Raw genomic sequence first — 17,086 nt, 5'->3', positions numbered from 1 at the left:
GTGTTGGCTGCTTTACTGTTTCAACTCTTCATTTGCTCATCATGCATCCTCTGTTAGGAGCAACAACTAAGTCAGATTTTCACTGGCAAACTTTCCCTGCTGGAAAAAAAACAAACACAGTAGTGAGTCTAATTAACTTTCCCTCCAACACATATGACCTGCGGAGCCTGCGTTAGGGCTGCTGGGCAAGAGTAACGAGCTCAAGGGTTATGCAGTCCCAGTGAAACACCTGCCTTCCTTGTTACTGCTACAAATACAACACTGACCTCTGCCACCTTATCTCCCTCAAATTCCCTCTTAGATGCAACCTTTCCCCTCTTTTTTTCTTTCCAATCATGCTCTCATTTTGTTGTCTTTCTCTTCCTTTCCCATTGAGTCACTTTTTTATACATCTCCTACATCACCTTTTTTTCTGTAGATTGTGATCTGTGGCCAAAGAGATTCCCCGGATACTAAAGGTCTTTTAGAAGCAGTCAACTCCCTCTTCATACCGCATAGGGTAAGTTTTATAGGTTGTATTTATATCTCAATTGAATACCTAATCTTAACAAACACAGTCCATCATTCCCCTCGCTGGGAAAATGTTCACTGAACACAATTGAGGTGTTAAAAGATTTAGAGGTAGCCTTTGAGACATGCAAGTGAAAATGCAAGCACAAATGCCTGGTGGGACCAAGACAGAGCAGCCTGATGGTTTGCTAGATTTAAGTGCGGCTCTTTACAGGGGAACTTGAGTTCATCGCCTCTTGTCGCCTGTACCTTGCCTTACTTGGCTCAAACTCTCTTAAATTCATAAAATTGCTGTCACACTCAGATCTGTAGTTAGGACTGGCTCGTTTGGTGGTTGCATATGGCTCACGGAGAACCTCCTAACGACATACTGTACATGTGATTTCTGTCGTGCAAAAAACGCAAATGATGCAGAGGAGGTTTGTCCTAGTGGGGTTGGCGTAGTTTAGTGTGGAAGTCGATGTCCACAGGCGGAGAAGGGTCGAACCCCGATCGTGTCGGAACAACTAATTATGGAAATGCTTTTGAAAAAAGGTCCCTCAAAGAAAAAAACATGAGGTGCACCGACGTTTTCAACAAGAATGGACAGCCTTTGTGGGCAAGGAGGTTTCTGCTGTGTGTCTAAATTCACAGATGGGGAGTATGCCAAAGCATTCGTACTTGAATGTTGCCAATAAACATTTTGCCAGTTTCGCATAAAGACAAGGTAATCAAACGAATAAAAGACACGCCTTTGTCGGCAAGAACTGTTCACCATCGTACCAGCATGGTAGCAAATCAAATTGAATTACATTCACAATGAACGGATGGAAGTCTCAATGCCTTCATGAAGCTTCATCTAATGACCTTTGAAACGGACTATGAAGCCATCAGGAAAACCGTACAACACCAGAATTTGCATTGATGGTAAGAAGTACTTTTGTCATCATTGGTTGGCAATAGCGTAACAATGTTATTTAAAAGAATTCTCAGACTTATTGTACTCCAAAAGTGTTGGTCTTACATAAATGTACAAATACACCTGTATTTAGTTTTTAAAATATTGTATCTCTCTTTTGAAATTACATTTTAAAATATTTGGCATCTATGGCTCTCTCAGTTTAAAAGGTTCCTGACCCCCGAGTTAGGATATAGAACTCATGTGGATCTTTCCCTCATTTACTTTTTTTTTAAGAGCTTTCTAAATTTAAAGAGGACTTTTAGGGACATTGCTTTTCCGTTATTTGGACACAATTACTTGAGTCTCTGGGGTTCATGCTTAACCTATCAAGTGTGAAATTAAACAACCTTGTAAATCTTTTGTTTCACCCTATTTCTGAAAATGTGTCAGTGAGGAAGCCATTCTGCACCTTCAGCATTAGCTTCTTATAAATTGCAGTGACTTGATTGCTCAGGGAAATTGTTGACATGGAGAAGGTGAGGGTGTTGGGTTATATTTGTGTTCGGTGATGTCTCCAGGTACCACGAACACAAACGGTAGTATATGAACTGCTGCCTCACTTCCATACATTAGGGATTCTCACTGCTGAGTAAAGTGGAGCTTTAGATAAGCTGGACTCTCCACTGGCCCAGCCTTCTACTCTATGTGGCTGGATCCTGATGCACAGGATCAAGATAGCGCCACACCTAAAATCACATTTCAACAAGAAAGGAATATTGCTTTCTAATCACTGCTATGTATCATTGTTGATCATTCTAGTAGTATTACATACATTTCATTAAGACACATGGAAAAAGTTTTAAAAGGTCAAAAAAAATCTGTAATGTATCTCCTCCTCAAAGAATAACACTTTACATTGTCCAAAATGTATATTTGGTTTATGAAAATAAAAATTCCTCCCTTTACAATAATCAGTCATTAGCATAAATTATGAAAATGTAATTACCAATCCAACAAATCCAACCAGCAAGATCCAATGTGTTTTTGTTACTCATTGGGTATAGTTAAAACAAAAAACACATTCGATTTAGAAAGATTTTATGAGGATATTCCTTACATTTGGACAATGTCCTTGTTTCCCCTTTCTTTGCTCAGCTAATGACTTTTTAGCTATTTTTAAATAAACACATTTTTCCACGTGAATAACAAAGACAAGCAGAAAAGTAGCTTTCTCTAAAACAAATACACACAGAAAATGGAAAAAATGCAGTCCCAGCAAATCCTACAAAAGCAAATTAAAAGTTTGTATTAAGTTGTTTTCTACTTAACCAAAGCCATAATTAGATCAGCAAATTAAAGTATCTATTTTATTCTCATTGTACCAAGATACACTCAATAGGGCTCTAAATGTAATAGAACTGAGTTGTGTGCTATAAGACATGAGGTTACGGTTTCATCAGTCCCTCTAGATCCCTGTGGGGAGAGAAGAGACCTGAGAGCAAACCAAATAGTCATTATCAGCGCTGATCTTTTATCAAGGGAATTGCACTGGATGGACTCCCATACCCGAGCCACGGCCAGTCACATCCTGAATCTTGTTACTGTTAACTTTACCACACTGGATCTACCACAGCACTACCGTATACCATATAGCCTTTTTCCCAAAATACGGAGGTCAATATTTTGTATCCTATACTGTAATGTTTGTTGGATATATAAGTAATATTATATTACGACAAAGCATGGAATGATTGTAGACTGTCAGCACAGTGGAGCAACTGTCGAGCCTTGGCCTTGGGGTTCAAAACCTGGGGGAGCCTGTGTGCCATTTACATGTTGTAATCGTGCCTGTGTGGGTTTTTTCTGGGCACTCCGGTTTCCTCCCACATCCCAAAGATGTGTGATGTGATGGTGAGTGTGACCGTTGTCTCTCTCCATGTGCCCTGCGATTAGCTGATAACCAGTTCATTGTGTACCTCGCTTCCTGTCCAAATACAGCTGGGATAGGCTCAGTACTCCTGTGGCCCTTGAGGATAAGTGGCTCAATGATGGATGGATGGATGGATAGATGTGATAAAGTGTCAGCAAATGGTCAGATTGCAAAATATGAAATGACTTAAATGAACAACAGCAAGGATTAAAATAATATATTTTAAATGATGATAGAAGCAACACATGCTCTATTGTGTTGACAAACACACAGCACACTCAGGTGATGGATATTAGATGCAAATGTTATTAGCAAAGACTACCCTGTAGATGTAAATTGAAGAGTAGCTCTGCTTACCTTTTGGCATTAATGTAGTGTTTACCTCACTGTATCAAGACTGCAAATCAGTGGCACTAGCATGAAGCTACCACTCCAGCAGTTGATTGCAAGTGTCTCTGGAACTTGGGGTCATGCCATTGGTGGATATACATGGTGTTGGCATGGTTTAGTCAACTGGGCATGTCATAGTGGGCCATAAGTGCAGAATGACTTGCTCGGAGATAAGTTTTAAAAAATAAACTGATGACAAGTTATTTAATACAGGTAGTTTTTTTCCCCCACTTGATGAGAGGGCAGCCACTACAGAGACCCAACTATTAATATATACCTATATACCTGTTATTTCCGAAAAGTAAAGTTACTATAATATGTCTCCCTTCATGCTTGCAAAGTTCGCAGACATACTTCTCTGTATAAGCACTCAGCGAATTGTATTTTTCTAGGTCAAAGTGCTCATACAACATACTGTATTTGCATGGGAAATCACATATTCTGTATCAGCAGAGATGGAGGCTACTATATATGTATGTCCAGATGTTGGGTGAGCTGCTGCCTGTTACTTTCTACACATATATACTGTATATACACACAAACATGCGCGCACACGCACACGTTCTTGCCAATGTGTAAACAAATGCACACACACTCGCGCACAAGCACTTGATGAAATCCGTTCTCCCAGTGGATTAGCACCACACACTTAAAATATATGCACTTATGTTGTGCACTTGCAGTAATATCCCTCTACACTAGCAGGTATACCCACAAATTAAATCATATATGCCAATAACATCAAATGTTCAATCCCGCGAACAAGTTACTGACAAGGTCATCGAGGTTGTTTCTCCTCGACAAAGGCAAATTGATGCTTCCAAAAATGCTCTTCTTCTCTGTACGTGTAACCTAATAAATAAGAAAATCCATTCTTATATTATTCTACTGACAATGTTTGACTGGTAGAAAATGTGAAAAAATTTAAAAAAGAAAACTGATACGCAATAATTAATAAGGTCAAGGGGAGGGGCATCACAACAGCTGTCATAATAAACTAAAGGGGATAACCGGTTGGGAAAAAGACAAGAAAGTGAGGGCATTCTGTTTCACATTACATTAGCAAGCTTTGAGTCGAGGAACATGTCTAATTTAAATCCAATTACTCCTCGCTTGTGTGCTGAATGAGCTGTAGCAAGCCCTGAGCACTTGTATGTACACACACACACACACACACACACACACACACACACACACACACCCGCAAGCAAGCAACCAAGCTAGCACAAATTCCTTTAGAATCTCATTTACTCTTTGAATTCATGAAGAGGTCATTTAGAATTCTGGTCTGTATATTGGTAATGCAGCAATAAATTACAGTTAATTACTCCATGACAGAAAAATATAGCTTGATTAAGTCATAGTTCTCCTCTGTTTTTTGGAATTGTGGAAACTCCTGGTGTGCAATTTGAAATGAGAACACGTTAAAATTTGGTCTCCAGGTAATTTCGTCATTTGTATTCTTAACACTGACATCTGGCTAACTGATTAGACATTTTGTCCACACACCTCCATGCCACATCAAATTAACAATTAATTTTCCCTGTAGTAGTATAACAAAATTAAAGTTAAAAATTTATTTAAAAATGGTACCTGATGTTTTGCCAAACTGCTCTTGATTTGATAAGAGGGTTACGTCTGTAAGCAAAGTATGTAAGTAACATATTGAAAGTAAAAGAGCAAGTAAAAATGATATTTTTTATAAATAATAAGGTATAACATAATTTCTGAAAGGAAAAGAAGAACATAATTGGAGTAGTGAAGACCGTGCCTGTAAACAACCAAAGGTAAAAATTAATATTTCCATTATTTTTAGTGGTGAATAAAGTTGCTTGGCAGTACAGCGTTAAAATTTTGTAAAACATACATTTATATTTCTCATATAACAATGAAGAAATGTAAATTAGATATTGTAATTTGGACAAAACTACTTCAGTGCAGCATACATTTTCAAACATAAATTGAGATTTTCGACCTTGGATTTTTTTTCTTTTTCTAAATGATTTTTGAAAAACAAGAAACTCGCTTATATTAAGGATTTTCTCTAACCTCAATCAGGTCAAAATGTTTAGAAGTGTAGAACCTCCATGAATGTCTTAATTTGAGTTGACAAACCCATGCCCAATCAACTTCTCATTAGTGATCATGATTGATGGCTGGTAGTTTCTATTTGTCACAATAAAAAGACAAGTCATCATGCATCAAGCAATATTCAGAACAGTGGCATATTTTAAGCAATTATAAGATATGAGATTCTACGATGATCTACCTCTATAATAATACTATAATTTCTCCTTCCTTTAGAAAGAAAATATTTCTTGGTCCTTCTGCTCATTCACATTTTCTCCTCACAATATCTTTATGTAGACAAAAGTGGTGTGTGCGTGTTTGTGTGTGTGTATATATATATATATATATATATATATATATATGAGTGTGTGTGTGTATATATATGTGTGTGTATGTGTGTGTGTGTATATATATATATATATATATATATGTGTGTGTGTGTATATATGTATGTGTGTATAGCTCAGAAAGAAGGATGCAATGGCCTTCAAGAGGAATTATGATACTTACAGAAAGCAACTTTTAAACACTGAAGGGAAACGCCAGGATAGCCCTAACAAGTCCGTAGAGACTAACAAAAGGTTGGAAATGTGGTGGAAGAAGGCAGCCAAACAGTTGAACATGTAATGGTAGAGTTAAAGGAACTAGTTAAAGGCGAACCGAGAGAATAAGAGGATTCTGGCAATGTGGTCCCTATCGACTCACTTATGATTTCTTACTACCTTCACAACCACATCAGACCCGATGTGTGTTTATTTGTCTCAATACATTATCTCTGCTTAGAATAGATTGCCACTCTCTGTTGTAATATCCTGCTAAAGCCAATAGCAAGTCAAAGTGCAGGACACAAGGTGATTGGCAGAAGTGAGAATGGTCCCAGATGGTTCTTGCCGACAGAATATGCCTTTCAGCACAAACCTACCCCGTAAACTCCTGACAATTATCCCACTTTTCCTTTCCTAGAATTGCTAATCTTAATATTACGTTTTCCTCTATGTCATCCTATATAGGAATCCTGTCTTGTCTCTGTGCATGCACAAAGCTATGGGGGAGGTACTGTATGTTCACGACGGGTTGAGCTGGGTCGTTTGAGATTTAATCCTCCCTGTGGTTGTATCATGTCAGCACGTCTGTCGTGGTTGACACTCCGCACCGTGCTCATCCCAATCTCTGCTTGCTTCATAAAGTCCCAAGTTTGACAGATAAAACTGCTGCAAGGAGCATACATTTACACCCATGCCTTTACATACAGTATGTCTGTTTCCTTCTCTTTGTTTTTATAGGTTGGGAGTGTTTTCGACACAAATAATGTGAGATGCATTGGGTTTAATGTACTTATCTAAGTTGAAATCATGTTCTGATGTTGAGTCTTTTCCAAAGGCATTATTAAAAATATAATTTTACCAGTATCATGTCTAGCACAAGTTTAGTGAGGGTGGAGTGGCATGCTGTAAGTCACCAGACTTTGGTGGAGCATGGGTTCATTTTCCACTCACTTGTAGTTCACCAATACATTGTCAAACACCACCGCAGACTTCTTTTCATTTGTCTTCGTTTGTCTTGCAAGACATTTTTTGTATTGCTGCGGACAGTTTTTGGTACTTTTGAGCAAGAGGTGTCAAACATGTTTACACAGCAATTATAAATTTTGCAAAAAGAAATAAAAAAATCATTCTGAAAAAAAATCTACACAACTGAGTTCTATCAAACATTGTGGATGTGATGTATTGAGGGTGGGGGGGTCATTTTAACCTTCTCCTTTTGTCATTTGAGTTCACACTACAACGCAAAAAAAGTTTAGCTCCCTCTATTCCGAAGATCTTCAGACTTATCTTGGACAGAAAAAGTCTACACATCCCTGTTCCAATGCTAAGTTTTTGCACCATTTTAAAAGCTATTATGACAAAAATGTTACATGTAACAGAACAATTAGAAAAACTAAATTGTAGAAAGGCGAAGTAAAAATAAACAGCTAAGATATTGTGGTTCCTCTTATATTGAGGATTTGAATGTATTTTGACCACTAACATCCATGCAGTTTTTTTTTTTTTTCCATTTTAATAGCACGTCAGTTATCTGTAGTGTGCCACTTAAATTTTGTTTCTTGAAGTGTGTTGGCATGTACCTCTTCAGTGTTCGTAGTGTACTTTCCTAGTCAATCTTCATTTATAACACTCACACACCCAATTTGATCTCATTCTTAAGCTTGATGTGACTTTTATGACTTTTATGACTCTAACAAAGGAGAATTTCCTTTCATCATGAATGCAGCCCAAGTTGGTAAAATATGTCGTAGATATCACTGACTGATTGAGGAGCCTGATCATTATTTCTGCTATAACACCTCGGTGTCTCACAACTCACATCAGACTTTTAGTGATTTAGTGGAGAGGCTCAGTAGAGACAGTCAACTGGTGAAAACTGGTGCAAATGTGACACAGGACAGAGCCTCCTAAAGAAACACATCTGCACCCCATCATTTATTTATTTCTTTAGGGATGCAATGGATATACCGTATTTTTCAGAGTATAAGTCACATTTTTTTTCATAGTTTGGCCGGCGGTGCGACTTATTCTCCAGAGTGACTTATATGTGAAATTATTAACACATTACATTACATCCATCCATCCATAAATACATACATTTTTAAAGCGTTTATCGGTTATTTTCACACTGACAACCATATGAGGGCGCTCTAGGCCCGCGTATCTCTAACTTATAACAACTGAGACGGACTGAACAAAAATGCCATTGAAGAGAAAATCATATTCTGCAGATTATTTTAAATAACATTGTTATGATGTTGCTAACCAATTATGACAAAAGTACTTCTTACAATGAATGCGACTTGTGGTACTTCAGGCGTCGTTACATAAAGCTTCATGCAGGCATTGAGACTTCCGTCCGTTTATCGTGAACGCAATTCAATTTGATTTGCCATCATGATGGTGGGATGGTGAATGGTTCTTGTCGACAAAGGCATGACTTTTATTCGTTTGATTATCTTGTTTTTATGCGAAGTTAGCAAAATGTTTATTGGCAACATCAAGAACGAATGCTTTAGCATACTCCACGTCTGTGAATGTAGACACACAGCAGAACCCTCCCTCTCCACAAAGGCTGTCCATTCTTGTTGAAAACTTCAGTACTCATTTTTTTCTTTGAGCGACCATTGTCAAAAGCATTTCCATAATTACGTACATTAACCTCCTCTTATGTTCACTGCCTAACAAAATATTTTACACACAACAGATTTTAAAAATCTTTCAAAAATGTTTCAAACTAAAACACATTTTGTGAACAGTACATTTAAAATTTGTTGCTATCAACAATTTGATTTTAGCATTGTCTCGCTCTGGTTTTAGAGCTTCATTATGAAAACCGGATGTTAAATTAGATCCTGTATGAACCTTACATTGGGTGGTGGTCCAATATTTATTAAGCACTTTATTTCTCCTGCAATTTATTACACTGTGGAACAAGGATACTACTGACCAAGGGGGCCATAGATACCTACTGCAGTCAATAATGTGTACTAGGTGGCAGATATGTGATCTACTTATTCTGCTGAATTCTCAGTTATGTTTTTCTCCCCCTGTGCTTTTTATCTCTCTCTACCACACACCATCTTTACATTATGTTAAAAAAAAAAAAACAGTCATACATGTGAACGGAGCTGATAATGTGGATGTCAAGGGATGACTGATGATGTTTGGAGTGCATGTGGTCATGCAGCACCAACGCCACCATCATCACCCACCATCACCAGCCTTTCCAAGCTGTCCATGTGTGAATGTGTGTCTCTGTCCTGGGGCTGAAGTCCAGATGCCTGCCTGTTATGATGACTGGGCTGCTTTCTTTTTATGTGTATGCGGGGAAAGAGAGTCAAAATAAGGGACAATGATGGATGGATTGAGGAAGTAAATCTCCTCATGCTCCGCTACACTCGGCCCTATTCTGAGCCACTATCATCGCTCTTCCCCAGGAATGAAACAACTTTGTGTGTGTTTATTGTGTTGCATGACTTTCACCTTGGTGACACTGAATGGGCAGCCCCGCAGTTGTGTTGTACCTTGATTTTAAATTGAGGGCAGAAACCGCAGTGAAATGCTGTCTTGAAAATGGGTGTGCTGTCAACACAGGTACACAGTGTTCTTTTAAGGTGTTTTAGCCTGGCTAGTTTGGCAGAATGCAGTGGGGTGAGTGGGAAGAAGATGTCACTGTGATAATATTTAACGGGTGGGAGTTGTGTTGATGTAGGTTTAAGTTTGCCTGCTCTCATGTCTAGTCAAATGTCTCCTCTAATTTGACACATAGTCACTCAGCATGAAACTCAACATGATCTCATGAGGGATTTTATTAAAAAAAATGGTGCGTTCTGACCCAATTGTAGAACACACATACCAATGTATTCATTTTAAAGTGATCCTTCACGACAAGGAAAAAAAAATCATGTTCATACTGGTCTTATTGGCCAAGTTAGTACGTACATTGCCTCAAAATCCCATTAATGTTTTAATCTTTAGTGGAAATTATTCTAATATTAATTGAGAAAATAAGCACAATGCTATTGTAAAAATTCAGTTACATAAATGTAGGATCTGTGTCGTTATCCGGACATGCAACAACATTGATGCACCATGGCTTAAGAATGTCTGTTAAACAAAACTGCCTTGGTGCTCATCAAAGTCTACTAAAAAAATTGGGCAAGGCCTCATACTTGACCCAATTTATAATCCTTGTTTACGTGAAGTGTAGTCTCCTCATCTCGTTCACCCTTTTTTTCCCTCATAACCCCATGGGTGTTCACAGAGTTGTGAGTTAGACACACACAGCGTGACCTTCAAGTTGCAGGTTGTGTAGCTCCATGTGGCCTGGGCCCGCGTGGGGACAACATGATGCTGACAAGCAAAAAGCAGACAGGACAAAGAGACAAAGGTTCCACTTGGCATGGAAATCCTCATCTTGTCTCCTTAGCAACAGTCACACCGTCATGAACACATTCCATCACGCCCCCCCAGACAGTGTTCCCCTGTGTGTGTCTAAATGTCGGAGAAATGTTTACAGCCAGTTGTCAATAGCACCCTGTGTGAATCTATAATTTCCTGTGCCTCCAGTTCCTTATGCTCACCATCTGTAAACAGAATGAAACAGTGCAGCATAAATGTTTAATATTTTAATGATGACTCTGTGTAATTCCCCCTCCTCCTTGGATTGGTAATAGAAATACTTCTCTGCTGCTGTGACAGCTTTCAAACACATCCAATTTCACCGAATGATTCCTGGCATAAGAGATGCACATGCGTAAACAGTTACTTGGTGGCCTTTGGAACCATTATGCCGCCAGTACATGAAAACTCAAAGCTCAATAGGACATTCAACATGATAGATTCTGGTCAGTGGATTTGTGTGGGCAATGTCTGGAAGGTCTTTAGGATCCCTAAAAAAGTCTCTGTTCCAATTCCTCTTTTCAAATGTTATCCACATAATATACTAAAAAATATCATGCTGTACAGTTGTTTTCAGAATAATATCCAACCAAAGCAAAAGTATTTACTGTAATTTCCGGCCTATAGAGCGCACCAAATTATAAACCTCACCCAGTACATTTGTAAAGGAAATTTGGTATATAGATAAGCCGCACTAGTGTAAAAGCTGCAAGTGCCCACATTGAAACCCACATTGAAACATGAGATATTTACAAAGAAAGACAGTACACAGAAAGAGTTTTCAAAGTTTTAATACCTTAGCTCAGTTTAACATAGCAACAACACTGTAGCATGAACTGGGGTGTTAAAAAAAAAATGAACATACCGGTAGGAAAAAAAAAAAAAAACTGCCACGGCAGCTACTCAATAGCAACACGGTAGCACAGCATTAATAGAGCTGGTTAAAATAAATAAATAAAAAACTCTTAAATCACTGAGACGTGGCAGTAACACAGTAGAAACACGCTAGCACGGCGTTAACGCTAGCATGGTGCTAATGCTAGTGCGGCACTAATAGGGATAGTTAAAAAAAAAAAAAAAACATACCGATGAAAAATCACTGAGACGCAGCAGTAACACAGCAGCAGCATGCGAGCACAGTGCTAACAGTGCCGGTTGAAAAAAAATACTGGTAAAAATCATTGATACGCGGCAGTAACACAGCAGCAACACGCTAGCACAGCACTAACGCTAGCGCACCACTAGCAGGGCTAGTTAAAAAAAAAAAGCATACCGGTAAAAGTCACTTCCTCCGTGCACATGGTCTCACTCTTACCTTTTCTACTTGAGGAACAAGTAGCCTTGCGGCCGTTAGAAAAAAATGCACAAATTAGCTGAATCACCGCATAAGGCACGGGGTTGAAAGCGTATGGAAAAATGTTGCGGTTTATAGGCCGGAAATTATGGTGTGTGTCATATACAAGGAAACTCAATGTGGTTTACATGATCAAAAGCATTTTAAAAAATACCAAAATAATAACCATCTGAAAAACTGTTGAAAATAAAGAACAAGTGAAATTAAAAACATTGTACAGTGCAGAGAAGATCATTTAAAAGTAGAAATGTTCTACAAAGCATGAGGGCAAAAAGCTTTTTAACTTGGAGGAAATGAAAGGCTAACACTTGGGGCTGACTGACTTCAATTCTATTGGCGACAAATTCCATTTGCCTCTAGCATAGCAGCTAAAAGCTGCTTCATCATGTTTAGTTTGGACTGTTTTGTTATCTGATCTGAGCTGGCAGATCTCAGAGCCCAACTTGGTTCATATTGCATTAGCATTTCTTTCATATATTCAGGACCCAAACCGTTAAGTGATTTATAGCCCAGTAATAGAACTTTAAAGTCCTTTCTAAAGCAGACTGGGAGCTAGTGTAGAGACTTGAGAATTGGAATAATATGTTCTGATGTTTTTGTTCTGGTCAGAACCTGAGCTGCAGCATTCCGAATGATGGGCAGCTATTTAATCCTCTTTTGGGGGAGTCCAGTCCGAAGACAACTTCAATATTAAAGTCTACTTGCGATAAACATTGATTAGTTTCTCCTTGCCTGCTTGAGACATGCAGGCCTTCACTCTGCAATACTCCCACAATGATAGTGTGATAAAAGCTCAAAATCATAAATACTGGAGTAGCTTTTATTTCCATAGATGCTACTGGAAAAAATGCACATTTTGTTAAAAAAAATGTATACCCTGCTTCATGTTCCCAGCACTCAACAGCTGTGGTTTGCGATGAAATCAATCCTGGAGTTTCAAATGAATATGTAAACCAGTCTTGAGGGATGCACTAAAAGTAAGCATGCCACCCTTCATCATATTATCCTTGAATCATCCGATCTTTGTATATCACCTTCAATTTTTTTGTCTTTTCTCGTTGTAAACCACACATGGATAGTAGAAAATTACAGTACATATTTGATTCCAAGACAGAAATCGCAATTACTTGCAGCTTTTCCTCTCAAATAATTATTGAATACTTTGTAGAGACTACACACTGTCTCCCATGACAATCATCTTTAATTCATTCTGTACAAATGGCTTTCTGTCAAGATCCACTGCTATGTCATTCCCCGAGTCTTAGTGATGCTGGCATGTTAATGTACATACAAGTTCTGGGCAAACTAATTTCCATTTTATCGTCATATTTTCAGTACGGACAGACTCATCAGTTGAACAATCCATTCTCTGACCGTGGCCAACTTTTGTTGTTTACATTTCAAAACCTTTTTCCCTATCAAAAAAAGTAAAAATAGTCTTCCACCATTTTTAAAGTCTTTATTGACCATACAGTTCAAGTAATTTGGGGAAATTAAGTGTGAGAAATTATGACTTGATAAGATTTAAAAATCAATAAATCACTCATTTTAATCCCATTATAAATGATGGAGTAGTGTAAAGATAGTTTGCAACAATCTTTTTACAATGTCAAAAGAAGTTAAACAACAAAACACCTGACCTGTTAATAAGTGACGTTTCAGTCTTTCAATTTTCTTTAACTTTTGTACTCTTGTTCTCGGTTTGTTCTTCTCTAATCAAAACCCCTTGCTTGAAGCTTCTCTGAAATATGCATTGCAATGCAGCCAGGCAACAAGCAAAATAAACTGAAACATATTTTTTCTGAACTGAGCTTTTGTGATGAATGCTGGTGTCTCACGTGAAGTTGCGACAGCAGTTCAAACTCAGAGGTTCGTGAAACCTTTGAAGGATCTTTATCCCTAAAACGTTAGTTGAACTCTGAGTTGTAGGGTTTAGCTTTCTTGAAAACATTTAGATGCAGATGTAGATCACTCAAGATGATATTGTAGCATATTTTAAGAATCTTCTGTTTGTCGGCACTCCCTTTTGTCAGGTCCTGATGCTATTAGACGGCAAGGCGGAGAGTTTCCTCTGCCAGCGTCTACCTGGGCTCTCCTCCATGTCTCAACAGGGTGGAGTGGCCACTGCCTACGTGTGCCAGGACTTCACCTGCTCGCTGCCTGTCACTGAACCCCAGGCACTCCGCAGGCTGCTACTGGATGGGCATGTGGAGATATAGCCAGAATGATGAGTTGAAACACATTCTGAGTTCACCAAATGAGCTTTAAAGACTCAAGTATTGAGCAAACCTGGCCAGCCTAGCTTCTTCTTGCAGTGACTTAGTTCAATTGGATGGACCCATCAAGAGGTCCATTCATTTTTTTTCTCCCTAACAGTGGATTTAAACTCATCCACAGAGCTCTAATTATTGCTCTTCCATAATAATTTGTATATCTGCATGGTCTTAACCTCACCAGCCATATAGAACTGATTAGATATAAAAGAAAGTCCCTGTAAAGAAGCACAGCTGCAGTGGCAGCTTATTCTAAATATGATGCACTTGTAGTCTTTTGTGACTGCTCAAAAAATAGTTGCACACTTTTAATAGAACTTAACCTCACTTTGAACTTGCATTTTTTTAACTGAATCTGCTTTCTTCTGCAAGCCCTGTGTTCCTGCTCGCATCTCAAATGGAACTGACAGTAGTTTCCTCCAAAGTGGAAATATATGTGTATGGGGTGGAGGGTTTCATGTACCATCTATGGTAAAAGTCACTTGTACATGTCCGTTTGAGTTCATGTGTAACCACTTAGTGAGCGAGCTTCACAAGGGAGACTCCACTCTTAAAATCTGCTCCAAAATCAGCAAAGATAACTTTACATGTAGGGTTTACAAGACGATGTAGGCAGCACCTTTATCTAGAAAAGTCTTAAGACCCATTTATGCATGGTGAAACAATGAATTGCCTAAATACATTCAGTAGGAGAAAAACAACTCAAATTTCAACATCAATTTGTTCTCACTTTTGGAGTTCCAATGATCTTCACAGTCCACCCCCAAAAATCATAATGGTGTTGCACCCGTTGGGCCGTCTTTTTAAGTCCTGGTGAAAAGTAACCCTAACCTAACCCTATGTATGAATTTTAGGGGTCCCAAATCAGTTTATACTGCAAAGTGTATGATTCTGCTAATTTAATGCCTCCTTTTTGAAGGAAAAAAAAACAGCACCTTAAAACAGTTTCCCTTTATCCCCACATACAGCACGTACAAAAAATTACAACCTGCTCGGTGGAGATTTGCACTTCTGAACCATGTTACATAAGAGCCCATGAATCCTATAGTTTACATTAAAACATCTGACCGCCCCCCCATAATAAAAATAAAACAAAATTAATTACATTCCATACATTCAGCAGCGATAAGATTATTTAAATGTTTGACCATTAATTTGTATTTCGTGCATCATCAGTTTACATTATTTTAGAATGTCATACACTAAGAAAGGCACCCAATAACATGCTTGATTATTAAAATATATAAAGATATTGCACATAACACAGTAGAGCTGAACATTTTCCTGGCCAAATTTTAAATTTCAATGACTGAATCTTGATTGCTGACAACGGTCGTTTTCCACCATGTAATTTCCTGCTAAAAGACACCCCCTCCCCAAACAGAAATTCACGTTCCCTCAAAGTGCGTTTACGATATAATTTTTGGTTCATAATTGTAAATGGATAATACTGTATGTATTAAATGGTCTGACTTGTGTGTTCATTTTTATTTCCTGCAATAAATCTCACATGAGAAAAGTCCACCTGGAGGAGAGTGATTATGTCCCAGTTGTCTTCTGTATTCCTCTTTTGTACTATTTATACTCCTTACACAAAGAAATCCCCCCCCCCCTCGGAATGCCAGCAGGCTGAATGAAGGTAATGTAAACTCTCAGTGACTTTGTGTTGTAGGGAGAAGGGCCACATGGGAATGTTCAGTGTATGTGTTTCTATGTGAGTGTAGGAAAGGAGACAGATGGGCTGCTGATGTTAAAGCGAGGGAGTTTGGCTCACAGGTTCCTGCTCTGGGCTCAGGAAGCGAAGGAGACAAGCAAGATGTTTCATCCCGTCACAGTAAGAGCGCCATATCACTCTCTGCGCCTGGGGAAAATTGTCACTTTATTCACTGTATTTCCTCCTTTTTCTCAGTTTTTTTCCCATCCTCTTGCACAAAACTTTTGAGTTTCGGGTGATCGTGGAGATAATCCACCCTCCTTCTTTTCTGTTGCAAACGTGGAAGATGTTTTTAACTTGAAATTGTTAAGAGAAAAGGTGGGAGACAGGGGACTGCAACTTTGTTCCATTTTAGGTGTTTTGACCCTTCTCATTTTTTTTTTAGGCACAGTTTGGTTGTTTTGCATTCCCTTTTAGAGGCTCCACACTATGATCACTCTTTTCCTCCGCCAGCCATCTATCATTCTTTATCCAGTTCCAGATCACAGACATGACTATGGACCAATACTTTCGACAAATGTAATGTGATAAAAGAACATGTCTTCAAGAAGATACATGTAAAATGATACATGGGAACCAGGCAGTTTGTCCAGAATTTTTTTCCAAAATTTCTTGGGAATGTGTGATCAATTGGCTTCACAGTTTTTTTTGCCTATCACCTAAATCGCTAAGTTAAGAGAAGATTATTGAAAGTACACTTTATTCATGTGTACATGCATATTTTGGGTAATTTTTCTGTAATCTCACAACATCAATATATTTTTTAACATCGATGTTGGGATTTTGGCCATACTGTTGCATCACAGTCAGACACATTTACATAAGAGTTTCTCCACCCATGACCTCACAATTACACAGGTAAAAAAAATGACACGGATGGGGACATGGAACCACTCTCACGTCATGCCCCAAAATATACCATAATTTCATGTGTACAATGCAAATGTTTCCCTCCCAAAATTGTCAGAAGTCAATAGTGCACACTATACATGAGTATAGGAGATAACGAAAGACTT

At 38.4% G+C, this 17,086-nt stretch overlaps 1 protein-coding gene across 2 annotated transcripts in view; it reads left to right on the top strand.

The window, feature by feature from the left end:
* Positions 1-15,878, top strand: part of spata20 (spermatogenesis associated 20) — a 37,568-nt gene extending 21,690 nt beyond the window's left edge. Inside the window, exons 15-17 of one of the 2 annotated variants that reach the window (XM_061810727.1) lie at positions 419-499; positions 12,978-13,060; positions 14,117-14,256. In XM_061810727.1, coding sequence (XP_061666711.1) covers positions 419-499; positions 12,978-13,046 — 150 coding nt within the window. In that variant the 3' untranslated portion in view covers positions 13,047-13,060; positions 14,117-14,256. Of the gene's footprint in view, positions 1-418; positions 500-12,977; positions 13,061-14,116 lie in introns of both variants that reach the window. The other variant, XM_061810726.1, reaches the window with a different exon arrangement.
* Positions 15,879-17,086: the final 1,208 nt, after the last annotated feature.

The sequence above is a fragment of the Syngnathoides biaculeatus genome, chromosome 22 (genome assembly GCF_019802595.1).
Source record: "Syngnathoides biaculeatus isolate LvHL_M chromosome 22, ASM1980259v1, whole genome shotgun sequence".
NCBI lineage: Eukaryota > Metazoa > Chordata > Actinopteri > Syngnathiformes > Syngnathidae > Syngnathoides > Syngnathoides biaculeatus.
The sequence above is the reverse complement of the archived record's forward strand: the minus strand, read 5'-3'. Positions and strand labels throughout refer to the sequence as shown.